Genomic DNA, 25,429 nt, shown 5'->3' on the forward strand with positions numbered 1-25,429 from the left:
TGGAGAGTATAGAGCTGGTCCAGTGTTCCACCATCAGGAGAACCTGGTGGAGAGTATAGAGCTGGTCCAGTGTTCCACCATCAGGAGAACCTGGTGGAGGGTATAGAGCTGGTCCAGTGTTCCACCATCAGGAGAACCTGGTGGAGGGTATAGAGCTGGTCCAGTGTTCCACCATCAGGAGAACCTGGTGGAGGGTATAGAGCTGGTCCAGTGTTCCACCATCAGGAGAACCTGGTGGAGGGTATAGAGCTGGTCCAGTGTTCCACCATCAAGAGAACCTGGTGGAGGGTCTAGAGCTGGTCCAGTGTTCCACCATCAGGAGAACCTGGTGGAGGGTCTAGAGCTGGTCCATTGTTCCACCATCAGGAGAACCTGGTGGAGGGTATAGAGCTGGTCCAGTGTTCCACCATCAGGAGAACCTGGTGGAGGGTACAGAGCTGGTCCAGTGTTCCACCATCAGGAGAACCTGGTGGAGGGTACAGAGCTGGTCCAGTGTTCCACCATCAGGAGAACCTGGTGGAGGGTCTAGAGCTGGTCCAGTGTTCCACCATCAGGAGAACCTGGTGGAGGGTATAGAGCTGGTCCAGTGTTCCACCATCAGGAGAACCTGGTGGAGGGTATAGAGCTGGTCCAGTGTTCCACCATCAGGAGAACCTGGTGGAGGGTCTAGAGCTGGTCCAGTGTTCCACCATCAGGAGAACCTGGTGGAGGGTATAGAGCTGGTCCAGTGTTCCACCATCAGGAGAACCTGGTGGAGAGTATAGAGCTGGTCCAGTGTTCCACCATCAGGAGCACCTGGTGGAGGGTATAGAGCTGGTCCAGTGTTCCACCATCAGGAGAACCTGGTGGAGAGTATAGAGCTGGTCCAGTGTTCCACCATCAGGAGAACCTGGTGGAGGGTATAGAGCTGGTCCAGTGTTCCACCATCAGGAGAACCTGGTGGAGGGTATAGAGCTGGTCCAGTGTTCCACCATCAGGAGAACCTGGTGGAGGGTATAGAGCTGGTTCAGTGTTCCACCATCAGGAGAACCTGGTGGAGGGTATAGAGCTGGTCCAGTGTTCCACCATCAGGACGAAAACCACATTGTTCCTCTTGGATCCGAGGTTCAACCAACATACACATACACAAGTATTTCAATATTCAAACACAAGCAAGACACTATGAGAGTTTTTAATTAGTCCACACTAACATTATTTTACATTTATATTTATTATATTAGTCATTTCAAGAATGACTTATTGTTGGCTTCAAAGCCTGACAGACATTTGAACGTATCATTGTGTGAAAGAACAAGATAACAAAACAAAACAACACCAGACAACACAACTTATACAAAACTAATGTTTTTGTATGAACCTTTGATATGTTTACCTACTATAAAGGTTACACAGCACAGTGAGCGTCAATACTTACAGTGAGCAGGGAGTGAGCAGGTTTCCACACAGGAACCACAATGGCATCTTTGACTTGCCTTTCCACTATGGAACACATGGTAAATGTAAACACATACCCATATATAATATAAATTAAATTAAAATAGGAAATAAAAAATTAAAAGCAGCCACTTTTATCAATTGCGACTAGATTAATATCTCTCCTGTATTTGACATATGTAAATTCTTTTACTACAACTGATTAAGGTTGCACCATTTTTAACAACTTTAGATACTAATATAAACTACAGTAATGCATCATGTTGCTTTACATTATATGTTGGTATGTTGGCTGTCCTGTGAGAACCTCGCTTCTCTAAAACCTTCACATGTTTTCTACTTCATTGCAACACATTAGCTACTACATGGAGGGTTTATCGCTTGCTGCAGTCTGTACAAACTGTTTCACCCATTGGATATATGAACAGTTACTTTGCAGTATGTACAGAACAAAGGTAAGCCTCGGGTGCTTTGTTGATAGCCACTGTTAAAATGCTGTTAAGCTTTAAAATGACACGTATCCTTAATCACTGGTGTAACACGTTGTTAGTATCATCATAAATATATGTTAGTTTACGGCAGGTATATAAACGGCGGACACACGCAAGAAACCATAGATTCATAACTTTTTCAGGAAATTTCAAAGTAGCAACTTACCTTTATGTAGCTTGTGCCTGTGGATTTGCGTTAAATGTGTTGTTATTTCCTGTCTGATGGTGGAGCGAGCCTCACAGCGGAGGTCCTGCAGCCAGATGCCTCTCGAAAGTCCCCCAATAGAATGTATGGTCCCAGTGGATGGAGCAGGACAAACTTAGACATGACACTAAAACCATTCAGCTGAACAAAAAAGGAATTTAAAGGCAAAATAACTTTACGAATTAGTGGAATTAACTTAAAGGCAATTAGTACACAAATCTGTGACCGAAAACTTTTACATTAAAAACACTTGCTCCTAGTTTCTTTAATAATCAAGACATCTCAATGAAAATTTCAGAGAAGGTGTGTCTCTTTATACTCTTCAATGTGAAGGAATAATAATCTATATTTTAACTCTGTTTTGGTCTGAAATACATTTGATGGCATTAAGATTGGAGTTGCCGCACACTACTACCATACTACTATATGCTACTTACTGCCCTACATACTACATACTACCCTACTACCATACTCCTACATACTACACACTACATACTACATACTACATACTACCCTACTACCATACTCCTACATACTACACACTACATACTACATACTACTACAACCCTACTACCAAGAACAACAGGATCGTACTTCTGGGCTTGACTCCAGGTAACAGTATTCAAACAATACGGACATATATCTCTTCAAAATAATGACACTTGCCTTCAAAGAGGTGATCACCAGGAAGTGGTTGAAATGTAGGGTGAAGGTTTTTGTTGTTCATTGTTTGTTTGTTTGGCTTGATTTTTTTTGTTATTTTTGTTTCTTTGTTTCAATTTTGATGGGGTGGTGTTCGATTTGCTTTATATATTCTTGTAACTCCTACAAGTAAAAATAATAGATAAAGAATATTAAAAAAAAAAGAAAAGAAAAGGAAATGTCCCCATCAACTGAAGGCCTGAGGACAGCTGGTGGGACAATGTGAGGATGAGCAGCATCTCAGTTTAACTCTGGATGAACTGATATGTCCACATCAGTAACAGTGAAGCTCAATGCTAATACGCAGCTGTGCTTACATGCAGAGCTAACAGCTAATGTGTTGCCTCAGCTAGCATTATTAACATGTTGCCTTCACATCTAAAGGTCCATTCATACAAGGGGTCAGTTGGTAGTGTGGCTGTCTCCCAATCGGAAAGTTGCAGGTTCCATTCCCATCTCTGCCTGGCACTGGCAAGGCACTGAACCCCAAACTGCTTCTATTGGAGTGACAGCGCCTGACATGGCTGTGTAAATGTGATTAATCATGTAAAGCACTTTGGGGCTGCTCCTACTGCTCAAAGGCACTATAGAAGGGAAGTCTATTTACCATTCATTGTCCATAAGAACAGGGAGAGAATTCTGCACTCGCAGTCATGACGTCAGGTTCTTCGTCCTGCTGATGAAATTCAGTTGTTCTAACCGTCGGTGCTCCGTGATGCAGCTCTGTGTCAGTCATGTTTTCATCACGTAGCATGGAGCCTCGCTACTGTGTGGGCCCTGATTCTAGTTAGCATATAGGAAGCCTCATGGAATATTATTGGGTGGGGGGAAAAGTCTTCTATCCGATAGAGATTCTCCTCAGCTTTAAAATGAGGTAATACTTGTGTTGCTACGTGGACGAGCGAGCTACGGATGTTTTTGTGGATTTTATAGCCTGTGATCCATATGTTTTGCATGAGTGGGTGACCTCTCCAAGATGGCGGTGCTGCAGCTGAAGGTGCTGATGCTAGTTAGCATGCAGCCTCCCTACTGTGTGGGCCCTGATGCTAATTAGCATGTAGCCTTGCTACAGTGTGGGCCCTGATGCTAGTTAGCATGTAACCCAGGGTTCGAATTACAACGTGGCTTTCGGGGGAGCCCCATTTTCCGTTCAGACCTCTCAAGTTTGTAGAATAGGTATGCCGCATGTTTTTAGAGCTCCCCCTAAATTTTTCAAATTAGGCTTTCAGGGGAGCCCAGCTCCCCTTAGCTCCCCCGTAATTCCAACTCTGATGTAACCTTATTACTGTATGAGCCCCGCATCTCATTAGCACGTCAGAGGTAGTGTTACGTGATGCCCCTGAATGCATCACTCAAAGCTGTCAGCTCCTGCAGGTTAAACCAGACCAACCTGGCAGCTCAGACACAAACTTTCTCTTTTATTACTGAAAGAGTTCAGAGAAATTTGTTTCTGAAAACATTGGAAGCAGGCCGCCGTGAGGGGGCGTGGCCTGCATGTTGGACAGCTTCTTCTTGGAGTATGAACTTTTCTTCTGGTTGTTCTGGTTCTTCTAGTTGTTCTGGTTGTTGTTGTTCTCACCCTGGTTCTCGCCCTGGTTGTTCTGGGTCTGGTTCTTCTGGTTGTTCTGGTTGTTCTGGTTCTGGTTGTTCTGGTTCTGGTTGTTCTGGTTCTGGTTGTTCTGGTTCTGGTTGTTCTGTGAGCTGCAGGGCCTTCAGTCAGCTCTCAGGGTGTGGTGGAGAGAGGCAGGGTGTGGATGGAAGGAGAGGAGACTTCCCCACACACCTCCACCTGCAGCTCCACCCAAACTGTCTGCAGTGATTAGAAATGAACACACTGGTCCCGTTTATTTATCACCTATAAATTTATTACCTCTTTGATATTTCATGACGTAAAACATACAACAATCTGAAGTACAAAAACAAAAAACACTTTTAAACACAATAAATAGATTGGATAGAAAAATAAAATGAGTGTTGATCAGAGTCCCACGTCCCATTGTGACAGTAAATTAAATAAATATAATCAGCTGGTAGTGTTCACGCTTTCGGAGGTACGAACAGGAAGTAGACCGCCGCGGTCTGTACAGCAGTTAAAGTCTCAGAACCATAAATAAAGAAAACAACATGTTTAGTCGGTTTCACAGAAACCAGCCAGATCGTTTCCAGTGTTAGAGAGGAACCTCGTTCATCCAGCTCACATGTACCGTACAGTGTGTGTGTGTGTGTGTGTGTGTGTGTGTGTGTGTGTGTGTGTGTGTGTTACTCCAATCCCTGGAGTGGCAGTCCTTCCTTGCTACTCTTCTGGTTGTTCTTGTGTTTGCAGCAGACCACGGCCACGGCGATGATGATGCCGATGAGCAGCAGGATGAGGAAGATGGCACAGGCGATCACTCCCACTGAATACACTGTGACACACACACACACACACACACACACACACACACACACACACACACACACACACACACACACACACACACACACACACACACACACACACAGATTATGTAACATGCAGGAGTGTGTGTGTCCACCAAGTGGTGCTGTTGCAGCTCTCATTTAGGGTAAAGAAACAATTTTACTAAATGTAATAATAATAATTTAATCCTTCACAAGATGAATAATAAATAATAATAAGTGTGTGAAGTGGAATCATCTTGGCTGCTTTCAAATCATGTAAACTAACCAGCCTCCCTCCACCACCTCCACTTTCCCTCCATCATCTCCACCTGCCTTCCATTTAACTCCACCTTCCCTCCTCCATCATGTAAACTAACCAGCCTCCCTCCACCACCTCCACTTTCCCTCCACCACCTCCACTTTCCCTCCATCATCTCCACCTGCCTTCCATTTAACTCCACCTTCCCTCCTCCATCATATAAACTAACCAGCTTCTCTCCATCACCTCCACCTTCCCTCCTCCATCATATAAACTAACCAGCTTCTCTCCATCACCTCCACTTTCCCTCCATCATCTCCACCTGCCTTCCATTTAACTCCACCTTCCCTCCTCCATCATATACACTAACCAGCTTCCCTCCACCACCTCCACTTTCCCTCCATCATCTCCACCTGCCTTCCATTTAACTCCACCTTCCCTCCTCCATCATATAAACTAACCAGCTTCCCTCCACCACCTCCACTTTCCCTCCATCATCTCCACCTGCCTTCCATTTAACTCCACCTTCCCTCCTCCATCATATACACTAACCAGCTTCCCTCCACCACCTCCACTTTCCCTCCATCATCTCCACCTGCCTTCCATTTAACTCCACCTTCCCTCCTCCATCATATAAACTAACCAGCTTCTCTCCATCACCTCCACCTTCCCTCCTCCATCATATAAACTAACCAGCTTCCCTCCACCACCTCCACTTTCCCTCCATCATCTCCACCTGCCTTCCATTTAACTCCACCTTCCCTCCTCCATCATATACACTAACCAGCTTCCCTCCACCACCTCCACTTTCCCTCCATCATCTCCACCTGCCTTCCATTTAACTCCACCTTCCCTCCTCCATCATATAAACTAACCAGCTTCTCTCCATCACCTCCACCTTCCCTCCTTCATCATATAAACTAACCAGCTTCTCTCCATCACCTCCACCTTCCCTCCTCCATCATATAAACTAACCAGCTTCTCTCCATCACCTCCACCTTCTCTCCTCCATCATATAAACTAACCAGCTTCTCTCCATCACCTCCACTTTCCCTCCATCACCTCCACTTTCCCTCCATCATCTCCACCTGCCTTCCATTTAACTCCACCTTCCCTCCTCCCTATATCATATTAACTAACCAGCTTCTCTCCATCACCTCCACTTTCCCTCCATCACCTCCACCTGCCTTCCTCCCTCCATCATGTAAACGAACCAGCTTCCCTCCATCACCTCCACCTGCCTTCCTCCCTCCATCATATAAACTAACCAGCTTCCCTCCATCACCTCCACTTTCCCTCCATCATCTCCAGCTGCCTTCATTTTAACTCCACCTTCCCTCCTCCCTCCATCATATAAACTAACCAGCTTCCCTCCATCACCTCCACCTTCTCTCCTCCATCATATAAACTAACCAGCTTCCCTCCATCACCTCCACCTGCCTTCCTCCCTCCATCATATAAACTAACCAGCTTCCCTCCATCACCTCCACCTGCCTTCCTCCCTCCATCATATAAACTAACCAGCTTCCCTCCATCACCTCCACCTGCCTTCCTCCCTCCATCATGTAAACTAACCAGCTTCTCTCCATCACCTCCACTTTCCCTCCATCACCTCCTCTTCCCCTCCATCATCTCCACCTGCCTTCCATTTAACTCCACCTTCCCTCCTCCCTCCATCATATAAACTAACCAGCTTCTCTCCATCACCTCCACTTTCCCTCCATCACCTCCTCTTCCCCTCCATCATCTCCACCTGCCTTCCATTTAACTCCACCTTCCCTCCTCCCTCCATCAAATAAACTAACCAGCTTCTCTCCATCACCTCCACCTTCTCTCTTCCATCATATAAACTAACCAGCTTCCCTCCATCACCTCCACCTGCCTTCCTCCCTCCATCATGTAAACTAACCAGCTTCTCTCCATGACCTCCACTTTCCCTCCATCACCTCCACTTTCCCTCCATCATCTCCACCTGCCTTCCTCCCTCCATCATGTAAACGAACCAGCTTCCCTCCATCACCTCCACCTGCCTTCCTCCCTCCATCATATAAACTAACCAGCTTCCCTCCATCACCTCCACTTTCCCTCCATCATCTCCAGCTGCCTTCATTTTAACTCCACCTTCCCTCCTCCCTCCATCATATAAACTAACCAGCTTCTCTCCATCACCTCCACTTTCCCTCCATCACCTCCTCTTCCCTCCTTCTCTCTTCCATCATATAAACTAACCAGCTTCCCTCCATCACCTCCACCTGCCTTCCTCCCTCCATCATGTAAACTAACCAGCTTCCCTCCATCACCTCCACCTTCCCTCCTCCCTCCATCATTTAAACGAACCAGCTTCCCTCCATGACCTCCACCTGCCTTCCTCCCTCCATCATGTGAACTGAGCAGCCTCCCTCCATCACCTCCACCCCCGGGCCTCCACCTGTGAAGATGTCCTGGCTGTCCTGGGCAGAGCACTGTGTCTGGCTCATCAGGCCCAGCTGCTGGTGGCTGGGCCGGCTGGGGATGAAGGCCTGGACGTTGAAGCAATAGCTCTCCCCCCGGTCCAGACCGCTCAGCTCCATCACACTGCTCCTGGAGGTTTGCACTTTCTGAGGAGCACAAGGAGAACGTGGAACCACTGTGGAGGTGGAGTGGAGAACCAAGAATAAAGGACACAGAACAGAGAACACAGAACAGAGAATGTAGAAAAGGGGACACTGAATAGAGAACAGAAGATACAGAACAGAGGACACAGAACAGAGGACACAGAACAGAGGACACAGAACAGAGAACACAGGACAGAGGACAGGACAGAGGACACAGAACAGAGGACACAGAACAGAGAACACAGAACAGAGGACACAGAACAGAGAACACAGGACAGAGGACACAGAACAGAGAACACAGGACAGAGGACACAGAACAGAGAACACAGGACAGAGGACACAGAACAGAAGACACAGAACAGAGGACACAGTATCGAGAACAGAGAACACAGAACAGAAGACACAGGACAGAGGACACAGAACAGAGGACAGAGGACACAGAACAGAGGACACAGAACAGAGCACAGAGGACACAGAACAGAGGACAGAGAACACAGAACAGAAGACACAGAACAGAGGACAGAGGACACAGAACAGAGGACACAGAACAGAGAACAGAGGACACAGAACAGAGGACACAGAACAGAGCACAGAGGACACAGAACAGAGAACACAGAACACAGAACAGAGGACACAGAACAGAGGACAGAGGACACAGAACAGAGGACACAGAACAGAGAACAGAGAACACAGAACAGAGGACAGAGAACACAGAACAGAGGACACAGAACAGAGAACAGAGAACACAGAACAGAGGACAGAGAACACAGAACAGAAGACACAGAACAGAGGACACAGAACAGAGAACAGAGAACACAGAACAGAGGACAGAGAACACAGAACAGAAGACACAGAACAGAGGACACAGAGCCGAGCGCTGACCTTGCCGGTGCTCTTGTTCCTCCGGTAGGTGACTCTGTACTGGAGCTGATCAGAGAACACGTCTCTGATGCTCAGCTGCCGCTCGGCGCTGAACAGAGCTGTCAGCGGGTCAGAGACCAGCAGCGTCGTCGTCCGCTTGTCTTCACTCACTTTCACCTGGAACTCTGGCCTGCCGATGACCGCTGAGGACCACAGCAGAGGTCAAAGGTCAGAGGCTTCTACTACCTCGGAACTTACTGTGTCCTCAGTGTGTTTCCTCAAGTGTGTGTGTCCTGTGTGTGTCCTCAGTGTGTGTCCTCAGTGTGTGTCGTTAGTGTGTGTGCATGTCCTCAATGTGTGTGTGTGTGTGTGTGTGTGAGAGCCTCACTGTCTTTGTAGGGACAGAAGCGTGGCGAGCTGCTGTGGGGGGCCTCGGCGAGCTGCGACTCTGCCCCCTGGCGGGGCTCGGTCAGCACGTCAGCGGTATAGCAGGCGTCCCGGTCGGTCAGCGATGACGACAAGTCGCACATGGTGAGAGGAGAGCGGATGCAGTGGAGGATCCTCTGCTTGTCCCCGCCCACCCTGCAGCCACACACACACACACCCCCTCAGCTCTATACCCACCATGAATCACACACACCTTCACACACACCTTCACACAAGTGATTAGATGGACCAATTGTCAGGTTGATGGGGACTCACACAGAGAACTCCACGGTGTAGGAGAAGTCCTCTGCAGGCTGAGGCTCCCAGGTCAGGATGGTTTTGAAGTTGGTGGATTTCCAGGTGACATTCTGAGCTCGAGGAAAAGCACCTGCACAGGTGGGAGCACAGATGATGTACATATTACAGCCTCCGGATTACACGTCAAACGTGAGGAACATGAGGGGCATGACAAACATGAGGAACATGAAAACCTTGAGGAACACAAGAAACAAGACAAACATGAGGGGCATGAGGGGCATGAGAAACAAGACAAACATGAGGAACATGAGGGGCATGAGAAACAAGACAAACATGAGGAACATGAGGGGCATGAAAAACATGAGGAACATGAAAACCTTGAGGAACACAAGAAACAAGACAAACATGAGGAACATGAGGGGCATGAGAAACAAGACAAACATGAGGAACATGAGGGGAATGAGAAACAAGACAAACATGAGGAACATGAGGGGCATGACAAACATGAGGAACATGAAAACCTTTAGGAACACAAGAAACAAGACAAACATGAGGAACATGAGAAACCTGAGGAACATAAGAAACAAGATGAACGTGAGGGGAATGAGAAACAAGACAAACATGAGGAACATGAGGGGCATGAAAAACATGAGGAACATGAAAACCTTGAGGAACACAAGAAACAAGACAAACATGAGGAACATGAGGGGCATGAGAAACAAGACAAACATGAGGAACATGAGGGGAATGAGAAACAAGACAAACATGAGGAACATGAGGGGCATGAAAAACATGAGGAACATGAAAACCTTGAGGAACACAAGAAACAAGACAAACATGAGGGGCATGAGGGGCATGAGAAACAAGACAAACATGAGGAACATGAGGGGCATGAGAAACAAGACGAACATGAGGAACATGAGGGGCATGAAAAACATGAGGAACATGAAAACCTTGAGGAACACAAGAAACAAGACAAACATGAGGAACATGAGGGGCATGAGAAACAAGACAAACATGAGGAACATGAGGGGAATGAGAAACAAGACAAACATGAGGAACATGAGGGGCATGAAAAACATGAGGAACATGAAAACCTTGAGGAACACAAGAAACAAGACAAACATGAGGGGCATGAGGGGCATGAGAAACAAGACAAACATGAGGAACATGAGGGGCATGAGAAACAAGATGAACATGAGGAACATGAGGGGCATGAAAAACATGAGGAACATGAAAACCTTGAGGAACACAAGAAACAAGACAAACATGAGGAACATGAGGGGCATGAGAAACAAGACAAACATGAGGAACATGAGGGGCATGAGAAACAAGACAAACATGAGGAACATGAGGGGCATGAAAAACATGAGGAACATGAAAACCTTGAGGAACACAAGAAACAAGACAAACATGAGGAACATGAGGGGCATGAGAAACAAGACAAACATGAGGAACATGAGGGGAATGAGAAACAAGACAAACATGAGGAACATGAGGGGCATGAAAAACATGAGGAACATGAAAACCTTGAGGAACACAAGAAACAAGACAAACATGAGGAACATGAGGGGCATGAGAAACAAGACAAACATGAGGAACATGAGGGGCATGAAAAACATGAGGAACATGAAAACCTTGAGGAACACAAGAAACAAGACAAACATGAGGAACATGAGGGGCATGAGAAACAAGACAAACATGAGGAACATGAGGGGCATGAAAAACATGAGGAACATGAAAACCTTGAGGAACACAAGAAACAAGACAAACATGAGGAACATGAGGGGCATGAGAAACAAGACAAACATGAGGAACATGAGGGGAATGAGAAACAAGACAAACATGAGGAACATGAGGGGCATGACAAACATGAGGAACATGAAAACCTTGAGGAACACAAGAAACAAGACAAACATGAGGAACATGAGGGGCATGAGAAACAAGACAAACATGAGGAACATGAGGGGCATGAAAAACATGAGGAACATGAAAACCTTGAGGAACACAAGAAACAAGACAAACATGAGGAACATGAGGGGCATGAGAAACAAGACAAACATGAGGAACATGAGGGGAATGAGAAACAAGACAAACATGAGGAACATGAGGGGCATGAAAAACATGAGGAACATGAAAACCTTGAGGAACACAAGAAACAAGACAAACATGAGGAACATGAGGGGCATGAGAAACAAGACAAACATGAGGAACATGAGGGGAATGAGAAACAAGACAAACATGAGGAACATGAGGGGCATGACAAACATGAGGAACATGAAAACCTTTAGGAACACAAGAAACAAGACAAACATGAGGAACATGAGAAACCTGAGGAACATAAGAAACAAGATGAACGTGAGGGACATGAAGAATACAAGAAACAACACAAACATGAACAACATGAACATTTTGAAGAACACAAGAAACAAGACAAACATGAGGAACATGAGGGGCATGAGAAACAAGACAAACATGAGCGACAACAGAAACATGAGAAACATAAGAAACTCGGGGAACATAAACAAACAAGACAAATATGAGGGATATGAGAAACATGGTAAACAAGACAAACATGAGTAACAAGACAAATATGAGAGACATGAGAAACATGAGTGGCATGAGGAACATAAGAAACAAGAGGAACATGAGGAATATGAGGAATATAAGAAACAAAACAGACATGATAGACATGAGAAACATGAGCAAGATGAGGAATATAAGAAACAAGACAAACATGAGCGACAACAGAAACATGAGGAACATGATAAACTTGAGGAACATAAGAAACAGGATGAACATTACAGACACAGGAAAAATAAATGGCATGAGGAACATGAGTAATATGAGAAACTTGAGGAACATAAAGAAACACGAGGGACATGAGAAACATATCAAACAAGATTGATATGGGACTAATAAGGGACATGAGGAGCTGCAGGATCATATCAGTGCAGACACATTCACATGAACTGATTGTTCACTCACAGTGTGTCTGGCTCACTTCTTACCGATAGTATGTGTGTGTGTGCGTGTGTGCGTGTGTGCGTGTGTGCGTGCGTGCGTGTGTGTGTGTGTGCGTGCGTGCGTGCGTGCGTGCGTGCGTGCGTGCGTGCGTGTGTGTGTGTGTGTGTGTGCGTGCTCCAGTAAAGACTTGTTGAGGAGAGTCCTTCCAGGAAGTGCAGCAGCAGTTTAGTGACGTCAGGTGGAGAGAAAAGCAGAACAAGTGGCAGTTTGAAGTGAAGGAATGGTGGAGAGGCAGAGCTGCTTTAGAGTTGAGGATTAAATCCAGAGAGCTGAGTGTAGAACTGTTTAAAGCTCAGGATTAATTCCAGAGAGCTGAGTGTAGAACTGTTTAAAGCTTTGACGATTAAATCCAGAGACCTGAGTGTAGAACTGTTTAAAACTCAGAGGATTAATTCCAGAGAGCTGAGTGTAGAACTGTTTAAAACTCAGAGGATTAATTCCAGAGAGCTGAGTGTAGAACTGTTTAAAGCTTAGACGATTAAATCCAGAGAGCTGAATGTAGAACTGTTTAAAGCTTAGAGGATTAAATCCAGAGACCTGAGTGTAGAACTGTTAAAAACTCAGAGGATTAATTCCAGAGAGCTGAGTGTAGAACTGTTTAAAGCTCAGGATTAATTCCAGAGAGCTGAGTGTAGAACTGTTTAAAGCTTAGACGATTAAATCCAGAGAGCTGAATGTAGAACTGTTTAAAGCTTAGAGGATTAAATCCAGAGACCTGAGTGTAGAACTGTTAAAAACTCAGAGGATTAAATCCAGAGAGCTGAGTGTAGAACTGTTTAAAACTCAGAGGATTAATTCCAGAGAGATGAGTGTAGAACTGTTTAAAACTCAGAGGATTAATTCCAGAGAGCTGAGTGTAGAACTGTTTAAAACTCAGAGGATTAATTCCAGAGAGCTGAGTGTAGAACTGTTTAAAGCTCAGGATTAATTCCAGAGAGCTGAGTGTAGAACTGTTTAAAACTCAGAGGATTAAATCCAGAGAGCTGAGTGTAGAACTGTTTAAAACTCAGAGGATTAATTCCAGAGAGATGAGTGTAGAACTGTTTAAAGCTCAGGATTAATTCCAGAGAGCTGAGTGTAGAACTGTTTAAAACTCAGAGGATTAATTCCAGAGAGATGAGTGTAGAACTGTTTAAAGCTCAGGATTAATTCCAGAGAGCTGAGTGTAGAACTGTTTAAAACTCAGAGGATTAATTCCAGAGAGCTGAGTGTAGAACTGTTTAAAACTCAGAGGATTAATTCCAGAGAGGCTCTGCAGACTCAGCAGACACTGGATGACTTGTTCAGTTTGATCAGAGCTTCATGTCTGCTGCATTTTGTTCACTGACTGAAAGAGACGAGCCAATCCTCACATTCAGCGTGTTGCAGCCTGTCGACATTCTCTGGAGAGCAGATCACTGTCGACACTCTCCACTGTTAATCTGAGGGATTACCACACTGCTCCACTGTTAATCTGAGGCGATTACTACACTTTTAATATGAAGGGATTACCACACTCCTCCACTGTTCATCCGTGGGGATTACCACACTGCTCCACTGTTAATCTGAAGCAATTACCACATTCCTCCACTGTTAATCTGAAGAGATTAACACACTGTTCATCTGAAGGGACTACCACACTGCTCCACTGTTAATCTGAGGGCATTACCACACTGCTCCACTGTTAATCTGGAGAGATCACCACATTGCTCAATTCTTAATCTGGAGGGATTACCACATTGCCCCAATCATCTTGATCTGAAGGGATTACCACACTGCTCCACTAATCTTGATCTGAAGGGATTACCACACTGCTCCATTGTTAATCTGAAATGATTACCACATTGTTCCACTGATAATCTCAAGGGATTACCACACTGCTCCACTGCTAGCCTGATGGGATTACCACACTGCTTCACTGTTAATCTGAAGGGATTACTACACTGCTCCACTGTCAATATGAAGGGATTAACACATTGCACCACAGTTAATCTGAGGGGAATACCACACTGCTCCACTGTTAATCTGAAGGGATTACCACACTGCTCCAATAACTGTTAGTCTGAAGGGATTACCACACCGACTAACTAATCTTAATTTGATGGGATTAACACACTGCTCCACTCATCATAATGTGAAGGGATTACCACACTGCACCAGTGATCTTACTTTGAAGGGATTGTCACACTACATCACTAATTTTAATCCGAAGGATTCACCATGGTGCTCCACTAATCTCAATCTGAAGGGATTACCAGACTGACCATTGAGTCACCCTTATTTAAAGACCAATGTTTCCGCACCAGACACAAACTGGAACAGAGGTGAAAGAGTTCATCTGGAGCAGCACAGCCATCAACACTGATCCAATAATCTATAAAGCATCGGAAACATTTATAACAAAAAGACAAGCGATAGATGTTTTAACCTCTTCATTACCAGTGTGTGTGTGTGTGTGTGTGTGTGTGTGTGTGTGTGTGGTGTGTGTGTGTGTGTGTGTGTGTGTGTGTGTGTGTGTGTGTGTGTGTGTGTGTGTGTGTGTGTGTGTGTGTGTGTGTGTGTGTGTGTGTGTGTGTGTGTGTGTGTGTGTGTGAGAGAGAGAGAGAGAGAGAGAGACGTACCTGAAGTAGTGTGTAAACACAAGGAGAAGAGCAGGACTGCTGCTGGACTCAGGAACATGTCTAAGAAATAATCCTCAACTCGAGTGTATAGTCCTCTCTGGTGTGTGTCCTCTGGGTTGTGTGTGTGTGTGTGTGTGTGTGTGTGTGTGTGTGTCCTCTGTGGTGTGTGTGCGTGTGTGTGTGTGTGTTGTGCTCTATGTGGTGTGTATAGTCCAGGGTGTGTATCCTCTATGTGGCTGTTCTGCCTGCTCTCAGTTCTTTATACAGGAAGCATCAGACCATATAAGGAGCGTCCGGGAGGAGTCCCCGCCCACCCCACCCCACCCCCACCCCACCCCACCCCCACCCCCACCCCCGCTGCTGAGACATCATTAATGTTCACAAAAGTACAGTAAAGCTCCAGACAGCGACTGGAGAGACGACTGTACTTTTTGATAACAATAATAAACAAAATGAACAAATCTACTGAACATCTCTACTGTTCTGAACAAGACTACTGAATAACTACTGAACACTCTACTGTTCTGAACAAGACTACTGAATAACTACTGAACACTCTACTGTTCTGAACAAGACTACTGAATAACTACTGAACACTCTACTGTTCTGAACAAGACTACTGAATAACTACTGAACAACTCTACTGTTCTGAACAAGACTACTGAATAACTACTGAACACTCTACTGTTCTGAACAAGACTACTGAATAACTACTGAACATCTCTACTGTTCTGAACAAGACTACTGAATAACTACTGAACAACTCTACTGTTCTGAACAAGACTACTGAATAACTATTGAACAACACTACTGTGCACTTTATTGAACAGCTCTAGTCAACACTCTCCTGAGCAACACTACTAAACACTCTACTGAACATCTTCTGAACAAGACTCTTGAATAACTACTGAACAACTCTACTGTTCTGATCAAGACTACTGAATAACTACTGAACATCTCTACTGTTCTGAACAAGACTACTGAATAACTATTGAACAACTCTACTGTTCTGAACAAGACTACTGAATAACTACTGAACAACACTACTGTTCTGAACAAGACTACTGAATAACTACTGAACACTCTATTGAACAACACTACTGTGCACTTTATTGAACAGCTCCAGTCAACACTCTCCTGAGCAACACTACTAAACACTCTACTGAACATCTTCTGAACAAGACTCTTGAATAACTACTGAACAACTCTACTGTTCTGATCAAGACTACTGAATAACTACTGAAAACACTACTGTTCTGAACAAGACTACTGAATAACTACTGAACAACTCTACTGTTCTGAACAAGACTACTGAATAACTACTGAACAACTCTACTGTTCTGAACAAGACTACTGAATAACTACTGAACAACTCTACTGTTCTGAACAAGACTACTGAATAACTACTGAACAACTCTACTGTTCTGAACAAGACTACTGAATAACTACTGAACAACACTACTGTTCTGAACAAGACTACTGAATAACTACTGAACAACTCTACTGTTCTGAACAAGATTACTGAATAACTACTGAACAACTCTACTGTTCTGAACAAGATTACTGAATAACTACTGAACAACTCTACTGTTTTGAACAAGACTACTGAATAACTACTGAACAACTCTACTGTTCTGAACAAGACTACTGAATAACTACTGAACAACACTACTTTTCTGAACAAGACTACTGAATAACTACTGAACAACTCTACTGTTCTGAACAAGATTACTGAATAACTACTGAACAACTCTACTGTTCTGAACAAGATTACTGAATAACTACTGAACAACACTACTAAGCACTCTATTGAACAGCTCTGATCAACACTCTACTGAATAACACTACTGAGGACTCTACTGAACACTATTGTTCTGAACAAGACTACTGAACAACCCTACTGTACTAAACAACTACTGAACAACTCTACTGGACACTCTACCATACAATTCTACTGTACTGAACACTGTATTGTACAATTCTACTATTCTGAATAGCTCTACTGAAGAGCTGTTCAGTAGAGTTCTACATAACACTCTGCTGAACAACTCTACTGAAGAATTCCACTGAACAAGTCTACTGAAAACTCTACTGACCAACTCTACTGAACAACTTTACTGAAGAATTCTACAGAAGAATTCCACTTAACAACACCAGTGAACAACTCTACTGAACACTCTGCTGAACCACTCTACTGAGGAATTCCACTGAACAACTCTACTGAAGAATTCCACTGAACAACTCTTCCGAACACTCTACTGAACACTCTACTGAACAACTCTACTGAAGAATTCCACTGAAGAATTCTTCCGAACACTCTACTGAACACTCTACTGAACAACTCTACTGAACACTCTACTGAACACTCTACTGAACAACTCTACTGAAGAATTCCACTGAAGAATTCTACTGAACACTACTGAATGCTCTACTGAACACTTCCCTTTCAAGCAGACAGTAACAAGACGTACTCCACTTAATAGGCAGGAAACATTTATATAAACAGTAGTGTTGTGATAAAGAGACCACAGCTTCTCTTTTCTTTTTAATATAGAGTGGGACTAACTAGAACACCACCGTCATCCCAGCCCCTCGCCACCATAATCCTGCCTGGTGGTCTTCTTGATCATGGTGGTCTTGGTTGTCTTGATGGTCTTGGTGATCCAAGCTTCCTGGCGGCCATGCCTCATGGCGGCCAGGCCTGGTGACGACAATGCCTCATGGCGGCCAGGCCTGGTGGCGACAATGCCTCATGGCGACCATGCTGTCCACTAAACGGTGAACAGCAGCAGAGCACAGTGGGTCTCTGGTCTATTGTCTGAAACAAGCTGCCATCAGCTTTAATCAGCTGAGCATGCAGGAAATCCGCCTTAATGAGAGGATAATTCCAGCTCCTTTCCTGGAAGAACCAGAGCGAAGGACAACAGCCGCTCACTGCAGCTCACACTGCACTGCCGGACTTCTACTCTACTACTCTGATGAAGTTACACTAGTCAGGAACTCTACACCAGCTCTTCCTGTCTTCTCTGCCGACTCCAAGGAGCATGAAGAGAATAGCAGCCGTTCTCTCTGTGATGTAATGCACACACTCACACACGCAGGCCTGAACTCACTTCTTGTGGTCTCTGATGAATGTGGAGTGAAACAGATCCAGACTCAGTGGAATCTGCAGCATAACGGTGACGTGACTTCCCTCTTATGGAGGCAACGTCAGGATTAACTCTGGTTTTCTTTTCTTTTTAAAAAAATTATTTATAGCACTGCATTAGTCCCCAGAGGGGAAATTCCTTTCTGAATTGTCCCATCGGTAGCAGCCATAGAGCAGTGCTCAAGGGGAGCTGGGGGGGGGGGGGGGGGGGGGGGGGGGGGCATGTTTTTGGGAATGTGGGAGGAAACCTGAGTACCTGGAGGAAACCCACACAAACACAGGGAGAAAATGCAAACTTCATATAAAAAGGCCCCAGGCCAGATTTGAAACCACAACTTTCTTGCTGTGAGGCGAGTGCCAGCCACTGTGCCACCGTGCCACCGTATTTTTCCTTAAATTTAACACTCTACAGAAATTTAGGATCATTAGCTTATATATATATTTATTAATTAATAATTTTTTTTTCTCAAATCCATGTAACTTCAGGATTAACTCTGCTATTCTCTTATGGAGACCTGATACCGACGAGACAGCGACATGATACTGATATAATACCAATGAGATACCAACATGATACAGATGAGATACCGGTGAAATCGTGTGAGACGGTGTGGAGCGGTGTTAGACAGGGTGAGACAGAGTGGGACAGTGAAAGACAATGTGAGACAGTGTGAGATGGTGTGAGACCATGTGACGTGGTGTGAGATCTGTGAGACAGTGTGAGATGTGTTTAAGATGATTTAAGACAGTGTGAGATGGTGTGGGACAGTGTGAGACAATGTGAGATGGTGTGACACAGTGTAAGAGAGTGTGAGAAAGTGTGAGATGTGTCTGACAGTGTGAGACATGTGAGGTGTGTGAGATGGTGTGGGACAGTGTGACAGTGTAAGACAGTGTGAGACAGTGTGAGACAGTGTGACACGGTGTAAGACAGTATGAGATGGTGTCAGACAGTGTGAGACATTGTGACAGTTAAGACAATGTGACACAGTGTGAGACGTGAGAGATGTGTGTGATGGTGTGGGACGTGTGAGAGGGTGTCAGAGTGTGAGACTGTGTGACATAGTGTTAGACAGTGTGAGACATTGTGACACAGTGTTAGACTGTGTGGGACAGTGTAAGACAGTGTGAGATGGGGTGAGACAATGTGAGACAGTGTGAGACAGTGTAAGATGGTGTCAGACAGTGTGAGACATTGTGACAGTTAAGACAATGTGACACAGTGTGAGATGGCGGGAGACGGTGTGGGACAGGGTAAGACAGTGTGAGATGGTGTGGAGACAATGTGAGACCGTGTGACACAGTGTAAGACAGTGTGAGATAGTATGAGACAGTGCGAGACCTGTGAGACTATGTGTAACGTGTGAGATGTGTCAGAGGGCGTCAGAGTGTGAGACGGTTTAAGACAGTGTGAGACGTGAGAGATGTGTGAGATGGTGTGGGACGTGTGAGAGGGTGTCAGAGTGTGAGACTGTGTGGGACAGTGTAAGACAGTGTGAGATGGGGTGAGACAATGTGAGACAGTGTGACATAGTGTAAGACAGTGTGAGACATTGTGACACAGTGTAAGATGGTGTCAGACAGTGTGAGACATTGTGACAGTGTAAGACAGTGTGAGACAATATGAGACAGTGTGAGATGGTGTGGGGTGGTGTGGGACAGTGTTTAACAACGTGAGACAGTGTGAGGCAGTGTATGTGAGAGGGTGTCGGAATGTAAGATGATTTAAGACAATGTGAGAAAGTGTGAGACCTGTGAGACAGTGTGAGACAGTGTGAGATTGTGTGAGACAGTGTGAGATGGTGTGGGATGGTGTGGGATGAAGTGGGAAAGTGTGAGACCTGTGAGACAGTGTGAGACAATATGAGACAGTGTGAGATGGTGTGGGATGAAGTGGGAAAGTGTGAGACAGTGTGAGATGGTGTGAGACACTATGAGACTGTGAGACAGTGTGAGGTGTGTGGAATCACAGGACCTTTCTGTTTTCATGGTGACATTTTCATGGTGACTAGAAAGGAAGTGAAGGACCAGTAAAGAGGGATGATACTCCATGGCAATACTTCCCTGAAACATCAGAGGGTAAGAGGTCATTGATGAAGGGTTTTTACTGATTACTGTGAGGTTGAACCTCTGAGGTATCGCTCGTCCCTCCAGAGGTGGTGGTTCAGTCAGAGTTCGTCTGGAATCTTTGTTTTCACAGAGGAAGAGGAAGATAGCGTGGCTCGTAGAGGGAAATGTCCAATAGACAAGGGCGTTATCCAACACTTCCTGTTTGGCTGGCTTTGTTAGTGCTGCTCTATTTATTGAATGCTTGTTCAGGAAAAGAGTCTGATTCTCTGGAAGTCACTGTGTTCAGGACTCACCTGGATGATAAACCCTAACAACACCATACCCACCTCACCATAATGCTCATGAGAATCCTGATCCACAGCCTGACCTCCACCAACAAATAACGTGTCCTTCAACTGGTGTTTCCAGGTACAAAACTGTACATCCTGGTCCAGCTGGGTCAAGACATACACTGGTCTCCACAACGTTCAGACATACACTGGTCTCCACGACGTTCAGACAACCACTGGTTTCCACAACGTTCAGACATCCACTGGTCTCCACAATGTTCAGACAACCACTGGTCTCCACAAAGTTCAGACAACCACTGGTCTCCACAACGTTCAGACATACACTGGTCTCCACAACATTCAGACAACCACTGGTCTCCACAACGCTCAGACAACCACCGATCTCCACAATGTTCAGACATACACTGGTCTCCACAACGTTCAGACAACCACTGGTCTCCACAAAGTTCAGACAACCACTGGTCTCCACAACGTTCAGACATACACTGGTCTCCAAAACGTTCAGACAACCACTGGTTTCCACAACGTTCAGACATCCACTGGTCTCCACAATGTTCAGACAACCACTGGTCTCCACAAAGTTCAGACAACCACTGGTCTCCACAACGTTCAGACATACACTGGTCTCCACAACGTTCAGACAACCACTGGTCTCCACAACGCTCAGACAACCACCGATCTCCACAACGTTCAGACAACCACTGGTCTCCACAACGTTCAGACATACACTGGTCTCCACAACGCTCAGACAACCACCGATCTCCACAATGTTCAGACATACACCGGTCTCCACAACGTTCAGACAACCACTGGTCTCCACAACGCTCAGACAACCACCGATCTCCACAATGTTCAGACATACACTGGTCTCCACAACATTCAGACAACCACTGATCTCCACAACGTTGAGACAACCACTGGTCTCCACAACGCTCAGACATCCACTGGTCTCCACAACGTTCAGACAACCACTGATCTCCACAACGTTCAGACAACCACTGATCTCCACAACGTTCAGACATACACTGGTCTCCACAACGTTCAGACAACCACTGATCTCCACAACGTTCAGACAACCACTGATCTCCACAACGTTCAGACATACACTGGTCTCCACAATGTTGAGACAACCACTGGTCTCCACAACGTTCAGACAACCACTGGTCTCCACAACGTTCAGACAACCACTGGTCTCCACAATGTTCAGACAACCACTGGTCTCCACAACGTTCAGACAACCACTGGTCTCCACAACGTTCAGACAACCACTGATCTCCACAACGTTCAGACATACACTGGTCTCCACAACGTTCAGACATACACTGGTCTTCACAACGTTCAGACAACCACTGGTCTCCACAACGTTCAGAGATACACTGGTCTCCACAACGTTCAGACATACACTGGTCTCCACAACATTCAGACAACCACTGGTCTCCACAACGCTCAGACATCCACTGGTCTCCACAACGTTCAGACAACCACTGATCTCTACAACGTTCAGACATCCACTGGTCTCCACAATGTTCAGACAACCACTGGTCTCCACAACGTTCAGACAACCACTGATCTCCACAACGTTCAGACATACACTGGTCTCCACAATGTTGAGACAACCACTGGTCTCCACAACGTTCAGACAACCACTGGTCTCCACAATGTTCAGACAACCACTGGTCTCCACAACGTTCAGACAACCACTGATCTCCACAACGTTCAGACATACACTGGTCTCCACAACGTTCAGACAACCACTGGTCTCCACAACGTTCAGACATACACTGGTCTCCACAACGTTCAGACAACCACTGGTCTCCACAACGTTCAGAGATACGCTGGTCTCCAACACATTCAGACAACCACTGATCTCCACAACGTTCAGACAACCACTGATCTCTACAACGTTCAGACATCCACTGGTTTCCACAATGTTCAGACAACCACTGGTCTCCACAACGTTCAGACAACCACTGATCTCCACAACGTTCAGACATCCACTGGTTTCCACAATGTTCAGACAACCACTGGTCTCCACAACGTTCAGACAACCACTGATCTCCACAACGTTCAGACATACACTGGTCTCCACAATGTTGAGACAACCACTGGTCTCCACAACGTTCAGACAACCACTGGTCTCCACAACGTTCAGACAACCACTGGTCTCCACAACGTTCAGACAACCACTGGTTTCCACAACGTTCAGACAACCACTGATCTCCACAACGTTCAGACATACACTGGTCTCCACAACGTTCAGACATCCACTGGTCTCCACAATATTGGCAAGAGCTTGCAGGCCAAGGACAAATGGATAGGAGAAGAGAAGCGCCTCTGCGTTATGTAACAAGGGCTCTGAGGTCTGGAGCTGTGTGTGTGTGTGTGTGTGTGTGTGTGTGTGTGTGTGTGTGTGTGTGTGTGTGTGTGTGTGCGTGCGTGTGTGTGTGTGTGTGTGTGTGTGTGTGTGTGTGTGTGTGTGTGTGTGTGTGTGTGTGTGTGTGTGTGTGTGTGTGTGTGTGTGTGTGTGTGTGTGTGTGTGTGTGTGTGTGTGTGTGTGTGTGTATGCTTCCCATGGCTGAAAGGCTCCTGGCTGTGCTTCCAGTCACACATCTTATCTCTAATCTCTGCTCGGACTCAAACACAGAGCTGCATTCCAGAGAGGGAGCAGACCATGGGTTTCAATCTCTACCAGCTGACTTCAACGAGGTTACGTTCTTCATGCTGTTGCAGCTTCAACAAGCCCACATGGAAAGAACCTATATGAGGATATATGCACATATATGAAACCTATATGCATCATATATGCACATATATGACAATATATGGGCTGCATATATGCACATAAATGCTGCATATATGCACATATATGACAATATATGCTGCATATATGCTGCATATTTGCACATATATATGCTACATATATGCACATATATGCTGCATATATGCACATATATGCACATAAATGCTGCATATATGCACATAAATGCTGCATATATGCACATATATGACAATATATGTGCTGCATCTATGCATATATATGCCACATACCCACATGGAAAGAACCTATATGAGGATATATGAGGATATATGCACATATATGAAACCTATATGCAGCATATATGTGTGTGTGTGTGGGGGGGGGGGGGGGGGGGGTTGTAGACCTAGGATCTCTCCACATTCTGTTCCCACAAACTAATCTTTCTGGTCACCCCCACAGCCAGCAGTGCCAGTAATCTGATTACTGAATAACTGTGTTGATGAGTGCCACTTACCAACAAAAACGGTTTGTGAAGCTGGTTCTCCTGCTCCTGACCTCTTGGAAACTCTATAATCTGATGTTAGAGAAGGAAGATGCTCTATGATTTGAAGTTAGAGAAGGGAGATGCTGTATAATCTGATGTTGTTATGATAAGAAGCATTAGAAAACAGGCAGGACGAGCTCTAGTTTATTTAAAGCTGCAGTTTGAGGGGCTTCTAACGGAGTTATTTCAGGATAAACTAGCCTTTCAGTGAACAGGAGTTTAGGAGTCAGGCCAGAGCAGAACCCCGTTCCACCAGTGTTCTGTTCTCCGTGTCGTCATGAACCAGTGGTTAGTGTTTCAGGTCTGGATCCTCCCTCCTCCACTCTGTGTTCTCTGGATCGAAAGAAGTTTGACTTCTCTTTATTCATTGACAGAAGAGTTATGAACATGTTTCTGTTCGTGGCCTCACTTCAATCGGAGGCCTCTCAGGGTGTGTAAAACCAACGCCCCTCTTGAACAGCTCCACTCGAGATCTGGAATGAACAACCATTATTGTTTCCTGCTTCACCTGTAGACATTCACAGTGCCAAAAACTATGAGCTGAACTATGAGATATGGTCACAGGGGTCAGAGGTCACAGGGGTCAAGAGGTCACAGGGGTCAAGAGGTCACAGCACTGACTCAGAAATCAGACATGTGGAAAAACAGTCTGCTATGACAACTATGTGAGATTACAGGGAATGCACACACACAAACACACACAAACCCCTCCCCTGACAGAGCACACTCTGTCAGGGGAGGGGTTTGTGTGTGTGTGTGTGTGTGTGTGTGTGTGTGTGTGTGTGTGTGTGTGTGTGTGTGTGTGTGTGTGTGTGTGTGTGTGTGTGTGTGTGTGTGTGTGTGTGTGTGTGTGTGTGTGGATATCCTGCTGCTGAGTTTATTCCTGGAGAGAGGAGGGTTCAGCAGCTGAGAAAAAATTATTGAAACAAGCATTTACCAAAAACAAACATATATCGAACATATACTGTGTGTGTGTTCATACAGCATATATATATATATATATATATATATATATATATATATATATATATATATATATATATATATTTGAGCCTGATATATGTATATATATATTAGTTTAACTACTGAAAACATGCACACACACACACACACACACACACACACACACACACACACACACACACACACACACACACACACACACACACACACACACAGCAGAGAGCAATGAGCAACCAGCATCCTTCCTTCTTGTTGCTCCACCCACCTACATCCTGACTCCTTGTTGCTCCACCGGCCTACATCCTGACTCTATTTTGCTTCATCCACCAACATGCTGACCACAAGTTGCTTAACCCACCAACATCCTGACCCCAGGTGGCTCCACACACCAGCATCCTT

General features: G+C 45.3%; 1 protein-coding gene across 1 annotated transcript; it reads right to left on the reverse strand.

Moving 5' to 3' along the window:
- Nucleotides 1-4,699: 4,699 nt before the first annotated feature.
- f3a (coagulation factor III, tissue factor a) lies at nucleotides 4,700-15,472 on the reverse strand. Its single transcript, XM_080515068.1, has 6 exons — nucleotides 15,258-15,472; nucleotides 9,649-9,760; nucleotides 9,335-9,528; nucleotides 8,968-9,149; nucleotides 7,920-8,088; nucleotides 4,700-5,237 (listed from the first exon to the last, which is right to left on the reverse strand). Exons 1-6 carry the CDS (start codon nucleotides 15,313-15,315, stop codon nucleotides 5,092-5,094), a joined length of 861 nt encoding a protein of 286 aa, XP_080371194.1. The 5' UTR covers nucleotides 15,316-15,472; the 3' UTR covers nucleotides 4,700-5,091.
- Between the last annotated feature and the right edge of the window lie 9,957 nt (nucleotides 15,473-25,429).

The sequence above is a fragment of the Blennius ocellaris genome (assembly GCF_963422515.1).
Source record: "Blennius ocellaris genome assembly, chromosome: 19".
NCBI classification, from domain to species: domain Eukaryota; kingdom Metazoa; phylum Chordata; class Actinopteri; order Blenniiformes; family Blenniidae; genus Blennius; species Blennius ocellaris.

Coding starts and splice junctions, on each gene's coding strand:
- f3a (XM_080515068.1), bottom strand. CDS start 15,315: ATGTTCCTGAGTCCAGCAGCAGTCCTGCTCTTCTCCTTGTGTTTACAC. Junction 9,150..9,334: donor CTTCTGTCCCTACAAAGACA/GTGAGGCTCTCA, acceptor TGTGGTCCTCAG/CGGTCATCGGCAGGCCAGAG. Junction 5,238..7,919: donor CAGCCAGGACATCTTCACAG/GTGGAGGCCCGG, acceptor TGTGTGTCACAG/TGTATTCAGTGGGAGTGATC.